We start from the raw sequence: 18,456 nt of genomic DNA, 5'->3' as shown, positions 1-18,456 counted from the left end.
ACACACACACACACTCACACACACACACACACACACACACACACACACACACACACACACACACACACTACCTCTCTTATGACTGTGTCTTTTTGTATCTAATGTCTAATGTTTGTCTGTTTGTGTGTGAGATTGTGGAATCTAAAATGTGTGACGTACGGACAATTAAACGTTGCGGCGATCCCCCCAAATGTTTTCTTCCGTGTGTGTGTGTGTGTGTGTGTGTGTGTGTGTGTGTGTGTGTGTCCATCAGATCCTGGTGGCGTTGCGTCATCTCCACTTCAAGAACATCGTCCACTGTGACCTTAAACCTGAGAACGTTCTGCTGGCCTCCGCAGACTCCTTCCCACAGGTACTCTGTGTGTGTGTGTGTGTGTGTGTGTGTGTGTCTGTGTGTGTGTGTGTGTGTGTGTGTGTGTGTGTCTGTGTGTGTGTCTGTGTGTGTGTACGTGTTTTGCTATCCTTGTGGGGGCATTCATCACTTCTTTAAGGGTTTAGTTTAGGATTAGGATTTAGGTCCTAAGGTTTAGGTTTAGAATTAGAATTAGGATCAGTTTTTTATCATTAGGATACTTTTTTTTTAAGATTATTTTTGGGGGATTTTTGCCTTTATTTTGATGGCTAACAGTGGAGATAGGACAGGAAAGACAGGAAAGATTGGGAGAGAGAGAGAGAGAGAGACCAGGATGCTCTGATTAGGAACGTTTAGGGTTAGGACTTGGATTTAGGGTTCAGAGGATTAAGGATTAAGTTTAGAGTTAGGGTTAAGGGTTTAGCAGGTTAAAATGCTTAAAGTGCTGCAACTGGGCTGCAACAAGTTCAGATACACAAATGTTACCCATGCTTTGTAGTTTAGGAGTTACTTTGTCAACGAGAAGTCCTCACAAATACAGTAATATAAATGTTTATGTGTTTGTGCCCCTTCATATATTTATGTATTTGCATATTATGACAGATACTGTACATTGACAGCGTTGCCTTGACAGAAACTCGATGAAATTCTCCTCCTGTCGATATAAAAACATTTCACCTCAAGCGGAGTTACGAAGGTGAAAGTCTGGGTTTTGTTTTCCAACACACACACACACACACACACTGCTTCCTTCAGAGAGATGTCAGCGTCTTCTCCTGCCTGTCGTCGTTCTCCGAGACGCTTTCTTCTCTTTAATTCATCAAGAAACAGATGAAGGTCGGAGCGAGCGAGCTGTCGCGGCGCCTGGATGTTTCCACGTGTCACTTCCTGTTGTTTTGTTCGTGTCGCTAAACAAGCCGAGAGACTCGAGACGTAATGAGACGACAGGCGACACCCAGGTTCATACAGAGCTGTTTGTTTTAGTGGCTTTCTCTGAACTAAACATCATTACCAACCAGGTACAACAGGATGGGAGTGTGTGTGTGTGTGTGTGTGTGTGTGTGTGTGTGTGTGTGTGTGTGTGTGTGTTTGTGTTCTTACCTGTGGATAGAAAAACAGGCCGTGAGAACACACAGGCAGGTAAACAGCAGAGTTGGTGTCATTACTGGGGAAAAAAAAGTAATAAATGACACATTACTCGTTACTTTTCCTCAAAGTAATGAATTACTTTACTTATTACTCCCTGAGAAAAGTAATCAGTTACACTACTCACTACATTACTTTTACGTTCCCCCCCTAAAACGATTACGCTAAGCTTACTTGTGTTCATTGGGTCGATAAATATTGCGTATAATGACAGACACTAAATCTTTCTGTAAGGTTTTTAATAAAGACAGAGCCTGCAGCATTAAGTTCAGACTTTCTGAGTCACGTTTTCTACTCTGTGGCTCGTTCATGTCGCTCTGCTGTAATTGTGATATTTCTGACAGGACCTGAAGGCAGCAGCAGATGAGGAGAATCTTTCACAGACGTTACACCAATAACGAGTTAAAGAGGAAGGAACGACCGATCTGTTAGATCAGGGACTGTAATGTGAAACTGAAACTGAACAGTAATGCCTTACTTTACTCCTTTACAGGAATAATAATAATAATAATGATGATGATGATGATGATGATGATGATGATGATGATGATGATGATAATAATAATAATGATAATAATAATGATACATTTGTATAGTGCTGTTCTAAATACTTAATGATACATAGTAAACAAGATACTACAGAAAAAAAATAGATACTATAGAAAAAAAAAACAATATCAATGAATAAGACAGAGAATAAAATGTTTTAAATATTAATAAATTATGGCAAATAGAACAATCAAGTGAATAGGCAGACAGGCAGACAGACAGACAGACAGACAGGCAGACAGGCAGGCAGACAGACAGGCAGGCAGACAGACAGACAGACAGACAGGCAGGCAGACAGACAGGCAGGCAGACAGACAGGCAGGCAGACAGACAGACAGACAGACAGGCAGGCAGACAGACAGGCAGGCAGACAGGCAGACAGGCAGGCAGACAGGCAGACAGGCAGGCAGGCAGACAGACAGACAGCCAGGCAGGCAGACAGCCAGGCAGGCAGACAGACAGACAGACAGACAGACAGGCAGGCAGACAGGCAGACAGACAGCCAGGTAGGCAGACAGCCAGGCAGGCAGACAGACAGACAGGCAGGCAGACAGGCAGACAGACAGACAGGCAGGCAGGCAGACAGGCAGACAGGCAGACAGACAGACAGACAGGTAGACAGACAGACAGGCAGGCAGGCAGACAGCCAGGCAGGCAGACAGACAGACAGGCAGGCAGACAGACAGACAGGCAGGCAGGCAGGCAGACAGGCAGACAGGCAGACAGACAGACAGACAGGTAGACAGACAGACAGGCAGGCAGACAGACAGACAGACAGGCAGACAGGCAGACAGGCAGGCAGACAGGCAGACAGGCAGACAGACAGACAGACAGACAGACAGACAGACTGCAGTCCATTAGCCATTACAGCAGCTATTAGCAGCTTCTTCCAGCTTTCAGTCTCCAGAACAGAAATAGCCGTTCTGCCAGACAGGCTGCTTCCCTCTGTTGTCTCTAATGATGCATCAGGCTCTGCATCCTTTACACACTTTACTTTAGCTCCATGTCTTAAAATGCAGATAACTCAGGAACTCAGATAACAGGAAAAGAGACAGAAACACGTTCAAGTCCCAGCTCATAACAGCAAGTTTTCTTCTGGGAGGGAAGTTTTCATTTTCAGAGAAAGTTTTTCACTGGTGGCTCCATCATTACAAACTCATGTTTCGCGGCCAAACTTTGTTCAAACCCACATAACTTTATTTTAAATTCTAGCCAAGATCCCAAGGTTTCCAAAGATACCAAACACGTCAGGCTGAATTACCCAGAATTATTACAGGGAAATGTGTAGAAAATGAAGCACTAACTTAGTTTTAGCTTGAATATTTCTCTCAGTATCAGCAGCTGGAGCTTCAGTGAAGCGTTGGAACAACAGATACACAACATGGATGTGATATTGTTATACAGTATGGAGAAAAATGTTTTTCTAACTTTGAAGCTTCTTAAGAGGGCATTTATAGGGAAAATCTGAGTTCAAGGGGTTAAATATGACCATAACCTAAACCCAACCAAACTGTTTTAGTTGCCTGATCTTAACCAAAGTTTTAGTCGCCTAAACCCAACCCAAACCTTAAAGGTCCCATATCATGTAAAGCAGGACTCCCCTCTCCTCTGTGACTCTAAAGGAGTTGGATGGTCTATCTAAACATGGTGAAAGTATCAAAACTAAATCCACACAATCCATATTAGTGCAGCGAGCCTCTAAACGAGCCGTTTGGACTTCCGTAACTTTGTGGCGTCACAAAGGTTCGCTCATTATCATTTTTGTAAGAAATAATAGACTAACAAAGTGTTTTTTTCAAAGCGGTTGAGCGGTTGTCGTCGTTTATTACCGGAGAGTTTTCCCTACCTGTAGCCGCCGGGCCGCGGCGTCTCACGTTTCACTCTGGAAACGGTTAGCCGATCGGAACGGAGGGGTCGTTAATATTAATGAGCCTTAAAGACACGGAGACAGAAACAGCCTGTTCTTGGTAAGGCTCAGAGAGATGCTGGAAGATGAACGAGGAGAAATGGATTGAGAGTGTTTTTGGTTCATGACACCACACACACAGCTTTGAATGGACAGAAAGACACTAAATAAAACTCTGGAGAATATGGAGCTTTAATTAAAGTAGTTTTACTTGACTAAAATTTCATGTGACCAACAGGTGGAAATGTCCGGTCCAGTTCCTGCTGCTGGCACATAATCCTTTACTGGAGGAGGAACCTGATCTGAAACTTTATTTATGTCCAGAGTTTGGACTCATTCTATGAAAATGTATGAGACTGTGTTGCACCTGCGTTATGTTCAAGCTGTAATTAGAATTGGCGAAGACACTAATGAGTCAGTCTGTGTATCATGCAGACAGGGACCAACAGGTTGGGGAACTGCTTAGACCTTTAAAGCTGCACTAGGCAAGATTTATATATAAAACTGCAGCCGACTTCTCAGTCTAAATCACAGTGTCTTTGCTCTCTGGTGGGAAATACAGAAAATCAGGCATCTCCGAGATTGTTAAACTGTTGCATAGAAAGAATCAAAAGTGTGCAACAGTGTAACGATCTCAGATATTACAATTTGCTTCATTTTGATTTATTTTAGAATATTTCCGGAACCCAAGTTCAGGTGGAACCTCGGAGCTCAGTGTTTTGTCAGCGGAATACAACCCAAATTTAAGAAAACAAGAGAGAACGATGCACCCATAGACATCAGTGGATAGACCAAAAGGTGCCAGTGATTTATCGTAATGATAAAAAGTATCATTGAACTGGCAGATTCACTGCACAAAAAGTATTCAGAGAAATAGTGAATTTGCAGAAACAGAGGCCAACAGGCGCAGCTTCATCTTACCTGTCTGTCTGTCTGTGAAATTCAGAGTGATGTGACATAAAGGTAAAGAAGGGCCAATATTCATAAAGCCTGTTAAAGAAGCTGGGCGGGACAGTTTTCAGTAGAATAAGGAGGATCCAAGGAGTCTGTAAGAACAGATCAGGTATCCTACTCTCATTTTCTCTATGAAAAGAGGCATAACAAGCAGAAATCACATGATTTATTTTCAATTGTATCATCTTGGCAGAGTCAGAGTGAGGAAAAGCAGTTGACTGATCTAGCAGGCTGTATACCACAGGTGTGTTACATATTGGTACTGGGGATCTCCCAGTAGAGTCCCCCCAGTAACATCTGCCCATTTCCAGCACTGCATATTGTAACCGAAATGTGTTGGAACAAATCCTGATGTGACGTCTTTTCACATGGCTGTCAGTTCATATTGGTATGGCATATGGGTTAAATAGATATGAACAGTCACTTAAAAAAAACAAAAAAAACAAGTCAGACAGTAGCAGCAGTTCAGAACTGAGCCTGAAGTCTTGCAGTGTGAACGCTGCCTCAGTTCTGTTCTCTGATTCATCCAAACCAACACAACACGACTCTGACCCGACCAACTTATCCCTGAACCGTGTGTGTGTGTGTGTGTGTGTGTGTGTGTGTGTGTGTGTGTGTGTGTGTGTGTGTGTGTGTGTGAATCATACTGCAAACATAGCAGCTAACAGCTCTTTGATGTCATCGGCTCACTCATCCTCTCTTAAAAGGCACAGTCCGTAGTTTTTTCATCCAGGCAGTGTTCGCTGCCAGGAAGCTGGAATTAGGACTCGGAAAAACAAACTTTCTTTTAATTTGTGATACCGTTTTAGAGACTTTTAATTCTGAGTTCTTATGAATATCCGAGGATATTCTGAACATTTTGACACCATATAAAAGCCATTTTCTATTCGGCTATTTGTTAGCAGAGGCTTTGCTTAGGCGGGGGCGTTGCCAGGCAACCAAATAAACCAAAATTTGGTGGATCAGATCATGTTAGGATCGTGAGAGACTTATGATTACATCAAATGTGAAATGAAATAAAAACAAACATCCTCAAATGCAATGTTTGTTAGTGTGATATTTGTTGTTCTCATGGTAGTTAGATAGAAAAGTGAAGTCAGCTTGGAGAAAAAAAAAAATCTGACTTCTATGATTTCTGACTGCTTGCTAGCTTACAGGCGTCTGGAAGCAGAAATAATCTCATTGGTTGAGTTAAACCTCAGTGGGCGGAGCCAAAGATGCTATATTATACATTTTTAGGGATAGAAAGTAGCATACTTCAAATTCATCATGCAGTATTAAAATATAGACAACTCAGCAATATAGATGAACTTCAACTGTATCAGAATTTGGTAGGCAGACATCACTAAGTGTGATGTCAGCTGTCCTTTTTATAACGCTCCTCTTTTGTATGGAAGCCCATTAAGGACATATATTTATAGATTCTATTATGCCGTTTTCCCATGATAATGAGTTAATTTTCTTTATTTTCTCGAGATATCAAGTTATTCATGTCATTATCTCAAAGTAACACATTTTGTTAAGAAAATGATCTCATTATCTCTGGAAAGCAATTGTTATCTCAAGATCTTGAAATAATTGTATGATTATCGAGATAACAAAATCGTTTTTCTTGAGATAACGAGATAATTTGCTACTAAAATAATTTCAAGAAACATATGATCATTCTGTGGAGCGATTCTTTCCCTTTAATCAAGGCTGAAATAGCGTTATGCCTTGCTATTATAATGTGTTATCTCGAGATAATGACAAAAATATCTTGGTATCTTCAGAAAATAAAGAAAATGAACTTGTTATCACAGGAAAACGGTATAAATAAAATGTATGAGTATATGTCCTCAATGGGCTTCCGTACTTCTTCCTAACAGTGAATGTCTGTGATTTCCCGCCTCCCCCCTCAGGTGAAGCTGTGTGACTTCGGCTTCGCCCGGATCATCGGGGAGAAGTCGTTCCGGCGCTCGGTGGTCGGCACGCCGGCGTACCTGGCGCCCGAGGTGCTCAGGAACAAAGGCTACAACCGCTCGCTGGACATGTGGTCGGTCGGCGTCATCATCTACGTCAGGTAGGACGTTCACACGGGACGGGTGTGGAGGGTCCAGGTCTGGAGGCTCCAGGTCTGGAGGCTCCAGGTCCGCTTTGAATCCGGCCCGGGACCTTCGTCGCATGTCGTCCCCCTTTCTCTCTCCCAGTCTCTCCTGTCTCTCTCCATTTAAAACTATCTAATAAAGACAAAAATGCAAAAAAAAAAAATAAAATAAAATCTTCGTTTACAATAAGGGTATATTAATTAAGGGTTAGCTAATGCTTAATAAGCATTAACTAACCCTTAATTAACAGTTAACTAATGTGTCTGTAATCATTTACTAATGGTGTTCATGTTAACTAAGGTATTAATTTATACATTATTTAATAGTCATCTTTATAAACTATTAAATAATGTAAAAATTAATACCTTAGTTAACATGAACACCATTAGTAAATTACACATTAATTAACTGTTAATTAAGGGTTAGTTAATGCTTATTAAGCATTAAATAACCCTTAACATAGTGTATCCTTATTGTAAGTTTCTTTTTAACCCCATCTTTTTCCCCTCAACTTTTCTATTCTCTTTCTTTCTTTCTTTCTTTCTTTCTTTCTTTCTTTCTATCTTTCTTTCTTTCCACTTTCCTTCCTTCATTTTTTTTTTGCATTTTCCTGTCTTGTGAACTGCAGGAAAGTAATATTAAATATTAAAATTAATTATTTAAAATAATTATTTCATAGTATTACATATCATTATCATTACTATAATAAAATAATTATATTCTAAAATTTCATAATTAGCTATTTGTATTAAATTACAATAAGAAATGTATATATTTATATTGCTGATATCATTTAATTCTTGAAACATCTTTGTTTCCGTCTCCTCAGCCTCAGCGGGACGTTCCCGTTTAACGAAGACGAAGATATCCACGACCAGATCCAGAACGCTGCCTTCATGTACCCCCCCCACCCCTGGAAGAAGGTTTCCCAGGAAGGTTCGTACAGAATATCACAGGCCTGGACAGTGGCTCCCAAACTGGGGTCCGGGGACCCACAGGGGCCCTTGCAAGGATCCCAGTGGGTCCCCAACCAAATGAGGAATACTTTAATTTCACTCTTACCTCACTCACCAGACCTCAGCACAGTGAGAGAATGGATAGGAAAGACTGTTGTGATCATGTGAGACAGGAAAGTTTAGGAGAGAGAGGGGAGTGACATGGACAAACGTCCCGGGCCGGATTCCAACCCGGGACGTTGTGTTGACATGTGTCCACACCTTAGACCAGAGGTTCTCAACCTTGATCCCTTAAACCAAGTAATGTCTACTCACAGCCCCCATCACAAGAGTGTAGAGTTCAACCAAAGAACTATTTCTCTTTCTTTTCCCTTTTCAGGTTCTTTCATTTGAATCATTATCAGAGGAGGCAGAGAGCCTGAAAACTGTTCAGTATTTCACAAGAAATAAAGCAAAAATTTCAGAAAAATCTCCAAAATAGACATAATACATTTTTATAGTAGAAATATGCTTTTTTCTTATCCTATAAATCATCTTGTGACACCCCAAAATGAACCCCCAGGTTGAGAACCACTGCCTTAGACCGCTGAGCCACCAGGACGCCCAATGTCAGAATTTTAATGAAAGGAAAATATCTGCCTGATATTATTCCAGTGTAACTCTACTCTTCACTGTTATCTCCGGTTATCTCTGGTTTTGAATTCTGAAATTAAATCACTTTTAAGAACAATAATCTTCCCAGATGGGAGTCCCTCACACAGAACCTCATGGGAGTCTCTGGTTTATATCAGACTGGGTCCTTGATGTGACAGACAGACAGACTGTTCAACAGGTCGCTCAGTTTTAGCTAGCAGCACTTAGCAGGAGCCTCTTATGATTCACTGCTGTTGCTATGAAATTACTCCCCGTAAAGAATATTTTTAACCTTCAGCCTGGGCGCTGTCACCATAGCCACCGATCAGGTACAAACCTCAAAGTTGTTTTCTCAAGGAGCGTTCCTCATCAACACTCGGTTTTAGCTCAGAATGCTGAAGCTTTCAGTCTGAGGGTAATTTGGCCCAAATCATCCTCAGAAAAGATATCCGCCATCTCACTTCTTTCCCTTTGATGGGATTTCTCTGGGAACAGCCTCCGGTTTGGTCTGCGGTTTTCCCCATAGATCAGTTTTCTCAAACCATCGAAAAGCCATGTGGATGCAGGTTTTCATTCCAACCAAACACTACAGCGGCTGATTTAAAGGATTAGCATCTTCAACCAGAGAGAGGGAACTGATCAGTGAAATCAGCTGCTGCAGTGTTTGGTTGGGATCAGACCTGTGTGCACAAGGCTCTTGATGGCACATGGTTGCAGATCATGGCTTTAGATGTTTCGACAGGCGGTGTCCACAGTATTCCACTGTTTGAAAGCTGACAGCATCTATTCTTACATTAAAGCTGATGGAAAGTGGCCGCAAGGCAAACAGAATCCTGTAAAAGACACTGCAACTCAGGCAAGAAAGTTAAGATAAGCTTCGTTTTTGTTTACTTTTTTAGAATTATCTTTTTTTGTGGGGGCATTTTTGCAATTATTTGATAGTCCACAGTGGAGAGAGGCAGGAAAGAGAAATGTGTCTCTGGTGTCAGAGAGAGGCGAAGACATGTGACAAAGGTCCCAGGCTGAATTCTAACCCCGGACCTCACGGTTATAATGGGACCCACCTTATCCAACTGAGCCACCGGGACGCCCCAAAGTTCAACTCTTCAGCGGAGCACACATGATGTAAACCGCTTTTAAAATTAATGTAAATTGTAGAGAGGCTCAACACAACCAGCAGACCACAGCAGAACAAGAACAGACCTGGTGCAGCAGCTTGAACTGCAGCTGGACCACAATTCAATTCAATTCAATTCAATTCAATTCAATTCAATTCAATTCAATTCAGTTCAATTCAATAAATCTTTATTGTCCCAGGGCAATTCTGGTGCAGCATAAAAAACATGGGAGAAACATACTGTACATATTACAACAACAAAATACTATAAACAGCAAGTAATAGCAAACATCAAGTTAGCAAAGCGCAATGAGTATAAAAAAGTGCAAGTAGTAGAATATGCAAAGTACAACAGTAAAAGGTGGACTATAGCTGATGGTTGATGGCAGCAATTGCCTTAGGAATGACGGAGCCTTGATCTCTGGAGCTCCTGAGCCTCGGGAGCCTGTACCTCCGCCCAGAGGGCAGAAGGAGGAACTCCTGGTGCGAGGGGGCGGGACGGGTCGGCCAGGATGGAGGTGGCCTTTCTGACCAGGTGTCTGCTGTACAGAGCGGACAGACTGAGCTGGGACGCCCCTGTAGTCTTAGAGCAGGTGTTCACCACTCTCTGTAGCTTTGTCTTCCTCCTCACTTTAAGATTCCCAAACCGGCAGATCAGGACAAAAGTTAAAATTGATTCAATAAAAGATCTATAAAACAGAGTCATAACTGTTTTGTCCACATTAAAAGAGTTTAGCTTCCTCAGTAAAAACAGTCTTTGTTGTGCTCTGGAGTGGATGGCGTCTGTGTTGTCCTCCCATTGCAGTTTGTGGTCGATGATTGTGCCCAGGTATTTGTTTATTAGGTACTAACAATGTGAACTGTGTTGTCTGCTATGACAGTCTGAGATGGAGTGGGTGGGTTTTTCCTAAAATCAATCAGCATGTCCTTCGTTTTGCTTACATTGATCTTTAGGTAAGAAGCTTTACCCCAGTCAATACAACAGGTGTGGACAGGTTGTGGAGTTCAGGCATCAGGCCTCGATGATGACCGGTTTGGTTCGGTTCTCCTCTCTGTGTATTTTGGTCTTCAGACCTCGACACAGCTCAGGTTTTTTCTGGTTCAGCGAGACAGTGTGAACGCGTCCTTCAGGTCTGTTTCTGCTCCATCTCTGACTCATTTGTTGGCGTCATCGTCTCTAAATGTGTCTGCTGTGTGTGTTGGCTGCAGCGTCCTGTTGACGACCAGACAGATTTAAACCGGACTGACTCACTGCTCCCGGCCGGTTCCCCCCGGCTCCGAGCCGTCCCTCACTCCGCCTCCTCGCTGCAAAAAAGCTATTTCATTTTTGGTCGAAAATGAAATGAAGTCATTTTTGGTTAGTCAATGTTTAGTCAACCTCCTACTGAGAGAAGAAGTCACCACATTTTAATAGCCATATGCTGGGCAGTAAAATGAAAATAAAGCCACTTTTTTTCAATTTCACACTCACTGAACCAAACAATCACACTAATAATTATTGTAATAATAAGTTTTATTTATATAGCGCTTTTTAAAACAAAGTTTCACAGAAACGGGGAAGTAAAACAGATAAAATCAAAAGGAAGAAACTACAAAATAAAAGTTGTGACAAGAAAACAGAGCAGGACAAAGCAGAGACTGTACAACAGAAAATAAACAAGAACAATAAAACTGCAGCAGGTGAGTAAAAAACTATTATAAAAAGGTTTTTCTACAAAAGAAGGTAAGCAGGAAGACACACAGCGTGGGTTTCTCCTGACTCTAAATTGCTCAGGTGTGAATAGGAGTGATTGTCTATCTGTGTTCGACCTGCCCTGCGTTCAGCCCCGACAAAGCGCAGCAAAACGTTTAATTAAACGGAAACGGTGGTGCGTTGAACAGCCTGTTGTGTTACGCAAGCGTTGCAACTACGGCAGCTGAGAAGGCCATTCTTTGCGTTCTTTAAATATGTGTTTAATACTACAAAACACGCTCGATGTTACAGTCACTGCCCTTGCCGTCCAGAATAGCAGAGAACATCCCAATGGACTGAAGGGGTTTGTGGAACCTGTGCTTCCTAATTATAGTGATCCAACATTTGCCTCATTTGCATTTCAGGATGAAAAGGCAAACATTTCAGGTGAAGGATAATCCACTTCTTACCTTCGAGACTGTGTTAGGACCTATATGAGCTAATTATTTTATTATGAGTATTAGACCATTAGATCATTATTGCTGATCACTGTTGTTGTGATATGATATTGTAATATTTACCATTATATATTTAGAGGAGTAGAGTGGAGTAGAAAAGTTTATTAAAGTGTCACTCCACAATGGTACAAACAATAGCAAAAGATACAAACATGTCTTCTAGTTAGTTCAGTTGTTGCAGACAGCAAGCTGCAGCACACATTTGTAAAGGACTTTTGTTGGATCCATTGTGCGCACTGCATTTTAAAGCGACAGGGTTTATATACACGTCGCTGCTGATTGGCTAACACCTCTGACACGCCCACCAAACGAGAGACAACGCACCTCAAAGCCCGTTTCACACCGTTTCACACCGTTGCACACCGTTTCGAGGAAACATGACGTTCAACCCGGAAACCGTAGCAAAACGGTGCACACCGTATTTAGATTGAACGAGCCCCTGTTCCCCCTGCCTCCTGCCCAATGCATGCTGGGATATGCTCCAGCCCTGGTGAATGAATGAGTGAATTAGCATTTGTGGTAACAAATAACAGTAGAAGCTGTAGTGGCTATAGCTGAAAAAATGAAACTGCTGGAGTATCTGGAGCGCTCCACTTGTCTTTGACCCCTTGCTGTGACCTTTGACCCCTGCTCAGGCTGCATGACCATCTGTCTGCTCGCTGGCGTCATCGCAGCTAAATGTATCTGCAGTGTTTTGGCTACGCTTGGTGTCACGTAACCAGGGGACGAATATATTTCCCATGATGACTCACTGCGCTGTGTCTGAACAGGCTCTTTACAGAAAGTAAGACTCCAGTGCAGCAGAAGTGTGGAAAATTATTTCACATTCTTAAAAAGTCTGGTGAATACAAAAAAGTATCTGGTCGGCTCACTGTCTGGTTGTTAACACATCTGATTAGCACACTAGCTAACGTATCTAGCAGCAGCGAGCATTAGCATGTTCACATTAGCATCAGTGTGTTTGCTGGCTAGTTAGCTAGCTAACAGTTTGTTCAGGTTAACTGAGCTGACTCTTCTCAAGCTACAACTCTTCATGTTTTGGAGTAGAGACTAGGGCTAAAGACAAGACAGTTTACTGTGTCACAGTAACCTACATTTGGAAACAAATCCACCTTATCACACTATTCACTTTTACTGAGAATGGATCTACAGCCACACCACAACAAGCTGACTCAGCTGCTCTCTGCTGACAGCTGCTTCATACACATTTACACTTTATTATCTAGAAGTTCTACAATTTTACGGTGGTTGCTTGGAGATTTGTGATGCAACTACAATGTCTCTATAGATGAGAATGAGAGTGACGTTTCAAATGAGCCATGTCTACAAACTGTGTACTGTGTCATGTGACTATAAAAAAGTGATTTGATCGAGGGTCACAAAATGCTAACGGTAATTTCTGTTAGCATTTTGTGGTCCTCGATCAAACCTCTTTTACAGTGTTTCAGTCGTCTGACAACAGAAACAGAAAGATCTGTCAGTGACAACAGCTGTATTGTGTTAAACAGTATGTTGAAACACTAAGATAGATAGATAGATAGATAGATAGATAGATAGATAGATAGAATACTTCACTGTCCCACAGGGAAATTTGCTTTGCGATAGCAGGCATTGCCATACATAAAGGATCAAGACATGAACCTTCAAGACATGACATGTAAAGTAGTTGTAGAATATGTAGAACATTTAATAAGTTTAAACGAATGTAAATAACATATAGAATGGATGATCGGAGAGGGGAACTGGCATAGTAAGACAGGGTACAGGATGAGTAGGTTGTTTTTGATGTGTGTTGTTTTGTTTGTTTTATTTTTGTTTGATTTGATTGATTTGATTGAGTTGTGTATCATGAACACTGGGGCGGAAAGTTGGAATATAACATTAAGTTTATAGATAAAATATAAAAATAGGGGGTAGGACTTGATAAGTATTCACTTCTTCCTACTCCTTTTTGGACATGAAATATTTATTTATGTTGTTTATTGTTTGCTGTATATGTTTGCTGTTAATTTTATTGTTATTTTTGTTTTGTTTTTCTCACTTATATTTTTTACTTTTTTAACATGCTCAAAATCTAACCTAATATAATCTAATCTAATCTAATCTAGTTATGAGTCCTTGTTTAGAAAGTTGATGCTGGTTGGGATAAATGATTTGTGCGCCTGGTTTGTTTTGCAAAGAAGATTTTTAAAACTTTGGCCAGACAGACGGAGGAGACAGAAAGTTGGTTTCTTAACATCAATCATGTTTGTGAAAAGTCTATATATCCTATTCATTTATTGTTATTTCAGTGTGAAGAAAGTTGGATATTACTGTTCTAAGGTTTAATAAAGTGACGCTCCTGAAAGAGAGGAAGGAAAAAGAAGAGGATGAGAAGAGAATCAGAGAGCGAGGGAGGGAGGGAGGGAGGGAGGGAGGGAGGGAGGGAGGGGATTTGAGTTGAGAACAACTTGAGAAAAAAAAAAGTGGAAAAAAAAAAAGAAGAAAGTGAGAAGCAGAGCGAGACCAAGCGATTCCTGGAAAGAGAGAGTTTGATGGACGGAGAGGGAGAGGGAGGGGCCTGTTCACGCAGCGGTCCGTTCATGTGCGTAATGCCGAGCGATGGCGGCCCCCGCCGACCCGCGGGGCCCGGGGCCTCCAGCCCCGCCGCAGCCGTCAGACCGCTGACCCCTGAAGAAATGTTAACATCATGTTAGCTTTGCTCATTAGCCCCAGCTGGCCCTTCACCACAGGGGGCCGCACCCCCAAATACCCCCCTCCCCCTCCTTCCTCCCCCTCCTCCTCCTCCCTTCACCAGACCCTCAATCTCTTTCTCTTCGATTCAAGCCGTCACTTTCTCTCTGTCCGTCTGTCTGCCGTCTCTCTCTTTAAAATCACTCTCCCCATCTTTTACCTTAAATCTTTTTCTTTCTTTCTTTCTTTCTTTCTTTCTTTCTTTCTTTCTTTCTTTCTTTCTTTCTTTCTCTGTTGCAGCCATTGACCTGATTAACAACCTGCTGCAGGTCAAGATGAGGAAGAGGTACAGTGTTGACAAGACTCTCAGTCATCCATGGTTACAGGTAAGAAATTAAGACTCAAGACTAGACTAGAAATTAGACTACACCAAACTAGGCTAAAGACTAACCTAGAAACTACTTTAACGTCGAAGACTAGAGACTAGACTACAAACCATTGTAAAGAATAAAGAGTAAATACTAGATTTCATCTTAGATTAAAGACTAGACCTAAAGCTAATGTTAACAAAGACTAGACCGAAGTACAGACTAAAGACTGGAGTAAAGTAAGGACTAGACTAAGGACTAAAAACTCGATTTAAGACTACACCCAAGACTAGAGACTAGTGTAAAGAATAAAGAGTAGATACTAGATTTAAAATTAGATTATAGGCTAGACTAAAAGCTACTGTTAATAATAAAGACTAGCCTTAAGTACATGCTGAAGACCGGAGTAAAGACCAGAAACTAGAGTAAAGACTAGATCAAGACTAGATTAAGATTAGAATAAAGATTAAAGACTTGACTTGAGACTAATTAACAATTAAAGTCTAGACTAAAGACTAATACAGACAAAATGTAAAAGACTGACAAAATGTTAAAGACTAGAGTAGGACTAGAGTGAGTAAAGAGTAAATTTAACTAGACTTACAATTAGATTAAATACTAGACCAATGACTAATGTTGACAATAAAGACTAGACTGAAGTACAGACTAAGGAATAGACTAAGGACTAAGAACTAGATTTAAGACTACACCAAAGACTTGAGACTAGAGTAAAGACTAGATTAAAGACTAGGTTTAAGATTAGACTAAAGATTAAATACTTGAGACTAATTAAAATACTAGACTGAAGACTGTAGTTCGGACTAAATACTACTAACTAAAGAGTAAAGACTCAACTAGACTAAAGACCAAAGACTCAACTAAAGAGTAAAGTATATAGTCTTATAATTGAATAATTTAACTGTGAATGTTGTGAACTAGTGAATGTTTTCTAAATTATATTTTTGTGTATGAAGTTGCGTTTGTTTTTTTCTCTTTATTGGCCTTGATCCATGGCATCCTAATTAAAGACTAGACTAATCTAAATGGGAATAAAATAGAAAGAAAAACAGACACTTGCTTATCTATGGATATAGGGAATACCTAAAATAAGACTAAAACAGAACTTTAACTAGACTGGAATTCACTAAATTAGACTAAACTCAATGAAAATAATCAAAAGTGACAGAGTTCCTGGGAGTTTTGCTTGTTTTATTGCAGCCATAGATAAATAAAGTAAGCGTGTTTGAGGGTGCGTTTGTTTTTCCCTCCAGGACTACCAGATGTGGCTGGACCTGCGGAGTCTGGAGTGCAGGATGAGTGAGCGCTACATCACCCACGAGAGCGACGACCTGCGCTGGCACCACCACGCCCAGCTCAGCGGCCTCGACTACCCCGCGCACCTCGGCAACGGTCCCCACGGCGACGGCAACCAGGGGGTGGAGCGTTACCAGGAAGAGGAAGAGGAGCTAGAGACCCTCAGCGAGAGGGTCAGTGAGCTCTGAGGGCAGAGAGACATATGAAGAGTTTCGCTCCAAAATGAAAAGCCAAAACTACTCTTACAAAATCATTGAAGCACAAAATTAAAACAAATGATGGTACTTTTTTAAAGGACAGTAGGTAACTTACGTCCATGGTTTACAAAATGAATGAAAGCACAACATTAAAACAAGTTCTGGTACTTTTTTTAAGAACTCTAGATAAGTCCTCGGTTGACTAATTGATTGACAGCACAACATTAAACTGAATGATGGTACTTTTTGAAGGCTAGTAGAGAAATTAAAGCATAACTCTGACCAAAATCTCATCAACTGCTTCACTACAGAGCTACTGACATCTTGCTTGATCGATCACTGATCAATTCTGACCAAAATATTGTCAGTTCATTATAGAGCTAGTTACCTGCCTGGGTGCGGCTCTCCAAAAAGTCCTAACAGGCCAATGGACGCTCCAAAAGTCAACCCCAAAAGCAGCCAAAGCCTGTCTTTTTCAGCATGTTGACACTCTCTCTGTAATGAGTCATGTATATATCTATATATAGTATTTACTTTTCAATTTATCCATGACCTGACAACTTTCACTATTTATTTTTGCACTACTTTACACGGTCGTGCATGCAGACAGACAGCTGTAGCCGGCAAAAGGGAAACAAGGAAGTGCTAAAGCAACGGCCGAGGTAGCATCGAAACTGACTTTAGATCACTTAACATTTACATTTATATTTTCATTTACATCATTTTACCGTCACGTTCTGGGTGCTTTTGGGTTTTTGGAGCGTCCATTGGCCCGTTAGGACTGGATCAATCTTGGAACCCATGGTCTATCGGTCTGACGACGATTAGACTCTGGGGGCGACGGCCAATATTTCAGGGTTTCCGGTGTAGCCAGCGGACATCCGGGCCAAGACTTCCTCTTCCGTGTGCCGGTCATTGTTTACAGTCCGATTAGTAACATGAGACGCGAGAATGGAGTCGGAGTCGAGAGACGACGTCTCATATGCAGATATCTGTTTATAGAGATTAGCCGAAATGTGGTCTGGACCTAAAACACCTACAGAAAGTATCGATGTTTGTGTTTTGTGTGGAGAAACGTTTGACTCGTCGTGTCTCAAGTTGCTAATCGGACTGTAAACAATGACCAACAATGATGAAGAGGAAGTCTTGGCCCGGATGTCCGCTGGCTACACCGGAAACCCGAAATATTGGCCGTCGCCCCCAGAGTCTAATCGTCATCAGACCGATAGACGATGGGTTCTGAGATTGGGACCGGATTGGCAAGCAAGATGCAAACATCTGACGAGCAACTGACGAGATTTTGACCAGAATCGATCAATATGATGATGGAGAAAGATGGAAAATAGAGTCCAGGTCGAAAAATGCTTTAAATGTTATCACGTTCACACACTGCTTCCTCTACATTTTTAGATGTATAGAATTTCGGGTAATTGTTTTCCTGAATAGAGTCGTGGGACAGAACTCTTCATATGTGCTGCACTCTGCCTTTCGGTCCAGGAACTACCACGACTTCATCTGATTGGCTGGCAGTGCTCTTGCGTTGAAAGAATCACAACGATAATGGAGCAGCCAATCAGATTCAATCAAATAGAGAGGAAGAGAAAAAAACAGTTAAAAACTGTTATTTTTATTTCACTTATTTGCTGCCTGGTTTAATTTCTCAGATGTTATCAGTTTGTTTTGATGCTGCCTTACAAAGCCAAAGAGCAGTAACTGGAACAAAAGGATTGTTGGTGCAAAACTGGAATGTATATCATACAATAGGATTTATGTGTATAACTTAAAATCTAAATCAAAACCCTATTCATATGACAATTGGTCTTTAAAACAAAACAAAAGTAGTTACTGTTGTTTGCCTTTGAAGGGCAGTTCGGGGTCAGGGTTTCATTCCAAAAGGAGATATCCAAAACCAATAAGAAAATCACACCTACTCTGAAAACTGACTGCTGGCATGGAAACACAACTCACCAAGACGTTTGCCTTCAAAATAGCAAAATCTTTAAAGATGGAATCC

General features: G+C 41.3%; 1 protein-coding gene across 1 annotated transcript in view; it reads left to right on the top strand.

The window, feature by feature from the left end:
• LOC139667950 (serine/threonine-protein kinase D1-like) overlaps positions 1-16,433 on the top strand; it is a 44,501-nt gene extending 28,068 nt beyond the window's left edge. Inside the window, 5 exon segments of the mRNA XM_071547405.1 lie at positions 254-352; positions 6,809-6,969; positions 7,824-7,930; positions 14,864-14,949; positions 16,203-16,433. Coding sequence (XP_071403506.1) covers positions 254-352; positions 6,809-6,969; positions 7,824-7,930; positions 14,864-14,949; positions 16,203-16,433 — 684 coding nt within the window.
• Positions 16,434-18,456: the final 2,023 nt, after the last annotated feature.

Source organism: Centroberyx affinis, unplaced genomic scaffold (assembly GCF_046629955.1).
Source record: "Centroberyx affinis isolate AG114_WGS23_722 - 3 ecotype Tasmania unplaced genomic scaffold, CSIRO-AGI_Caff_v1 ptg005891l_1, whole genome shotgun sequence".
NCBI lineage: Eukaryota > Metazoa > Chordata > Actinopteri > Beryciformes > Berycidae > Centroberyx > Centroberyx affinis.
Note: the sequence above shows the minus strand (reverse complement) of the source record. Positions and strands in the feature narration are given on the sequence as shown.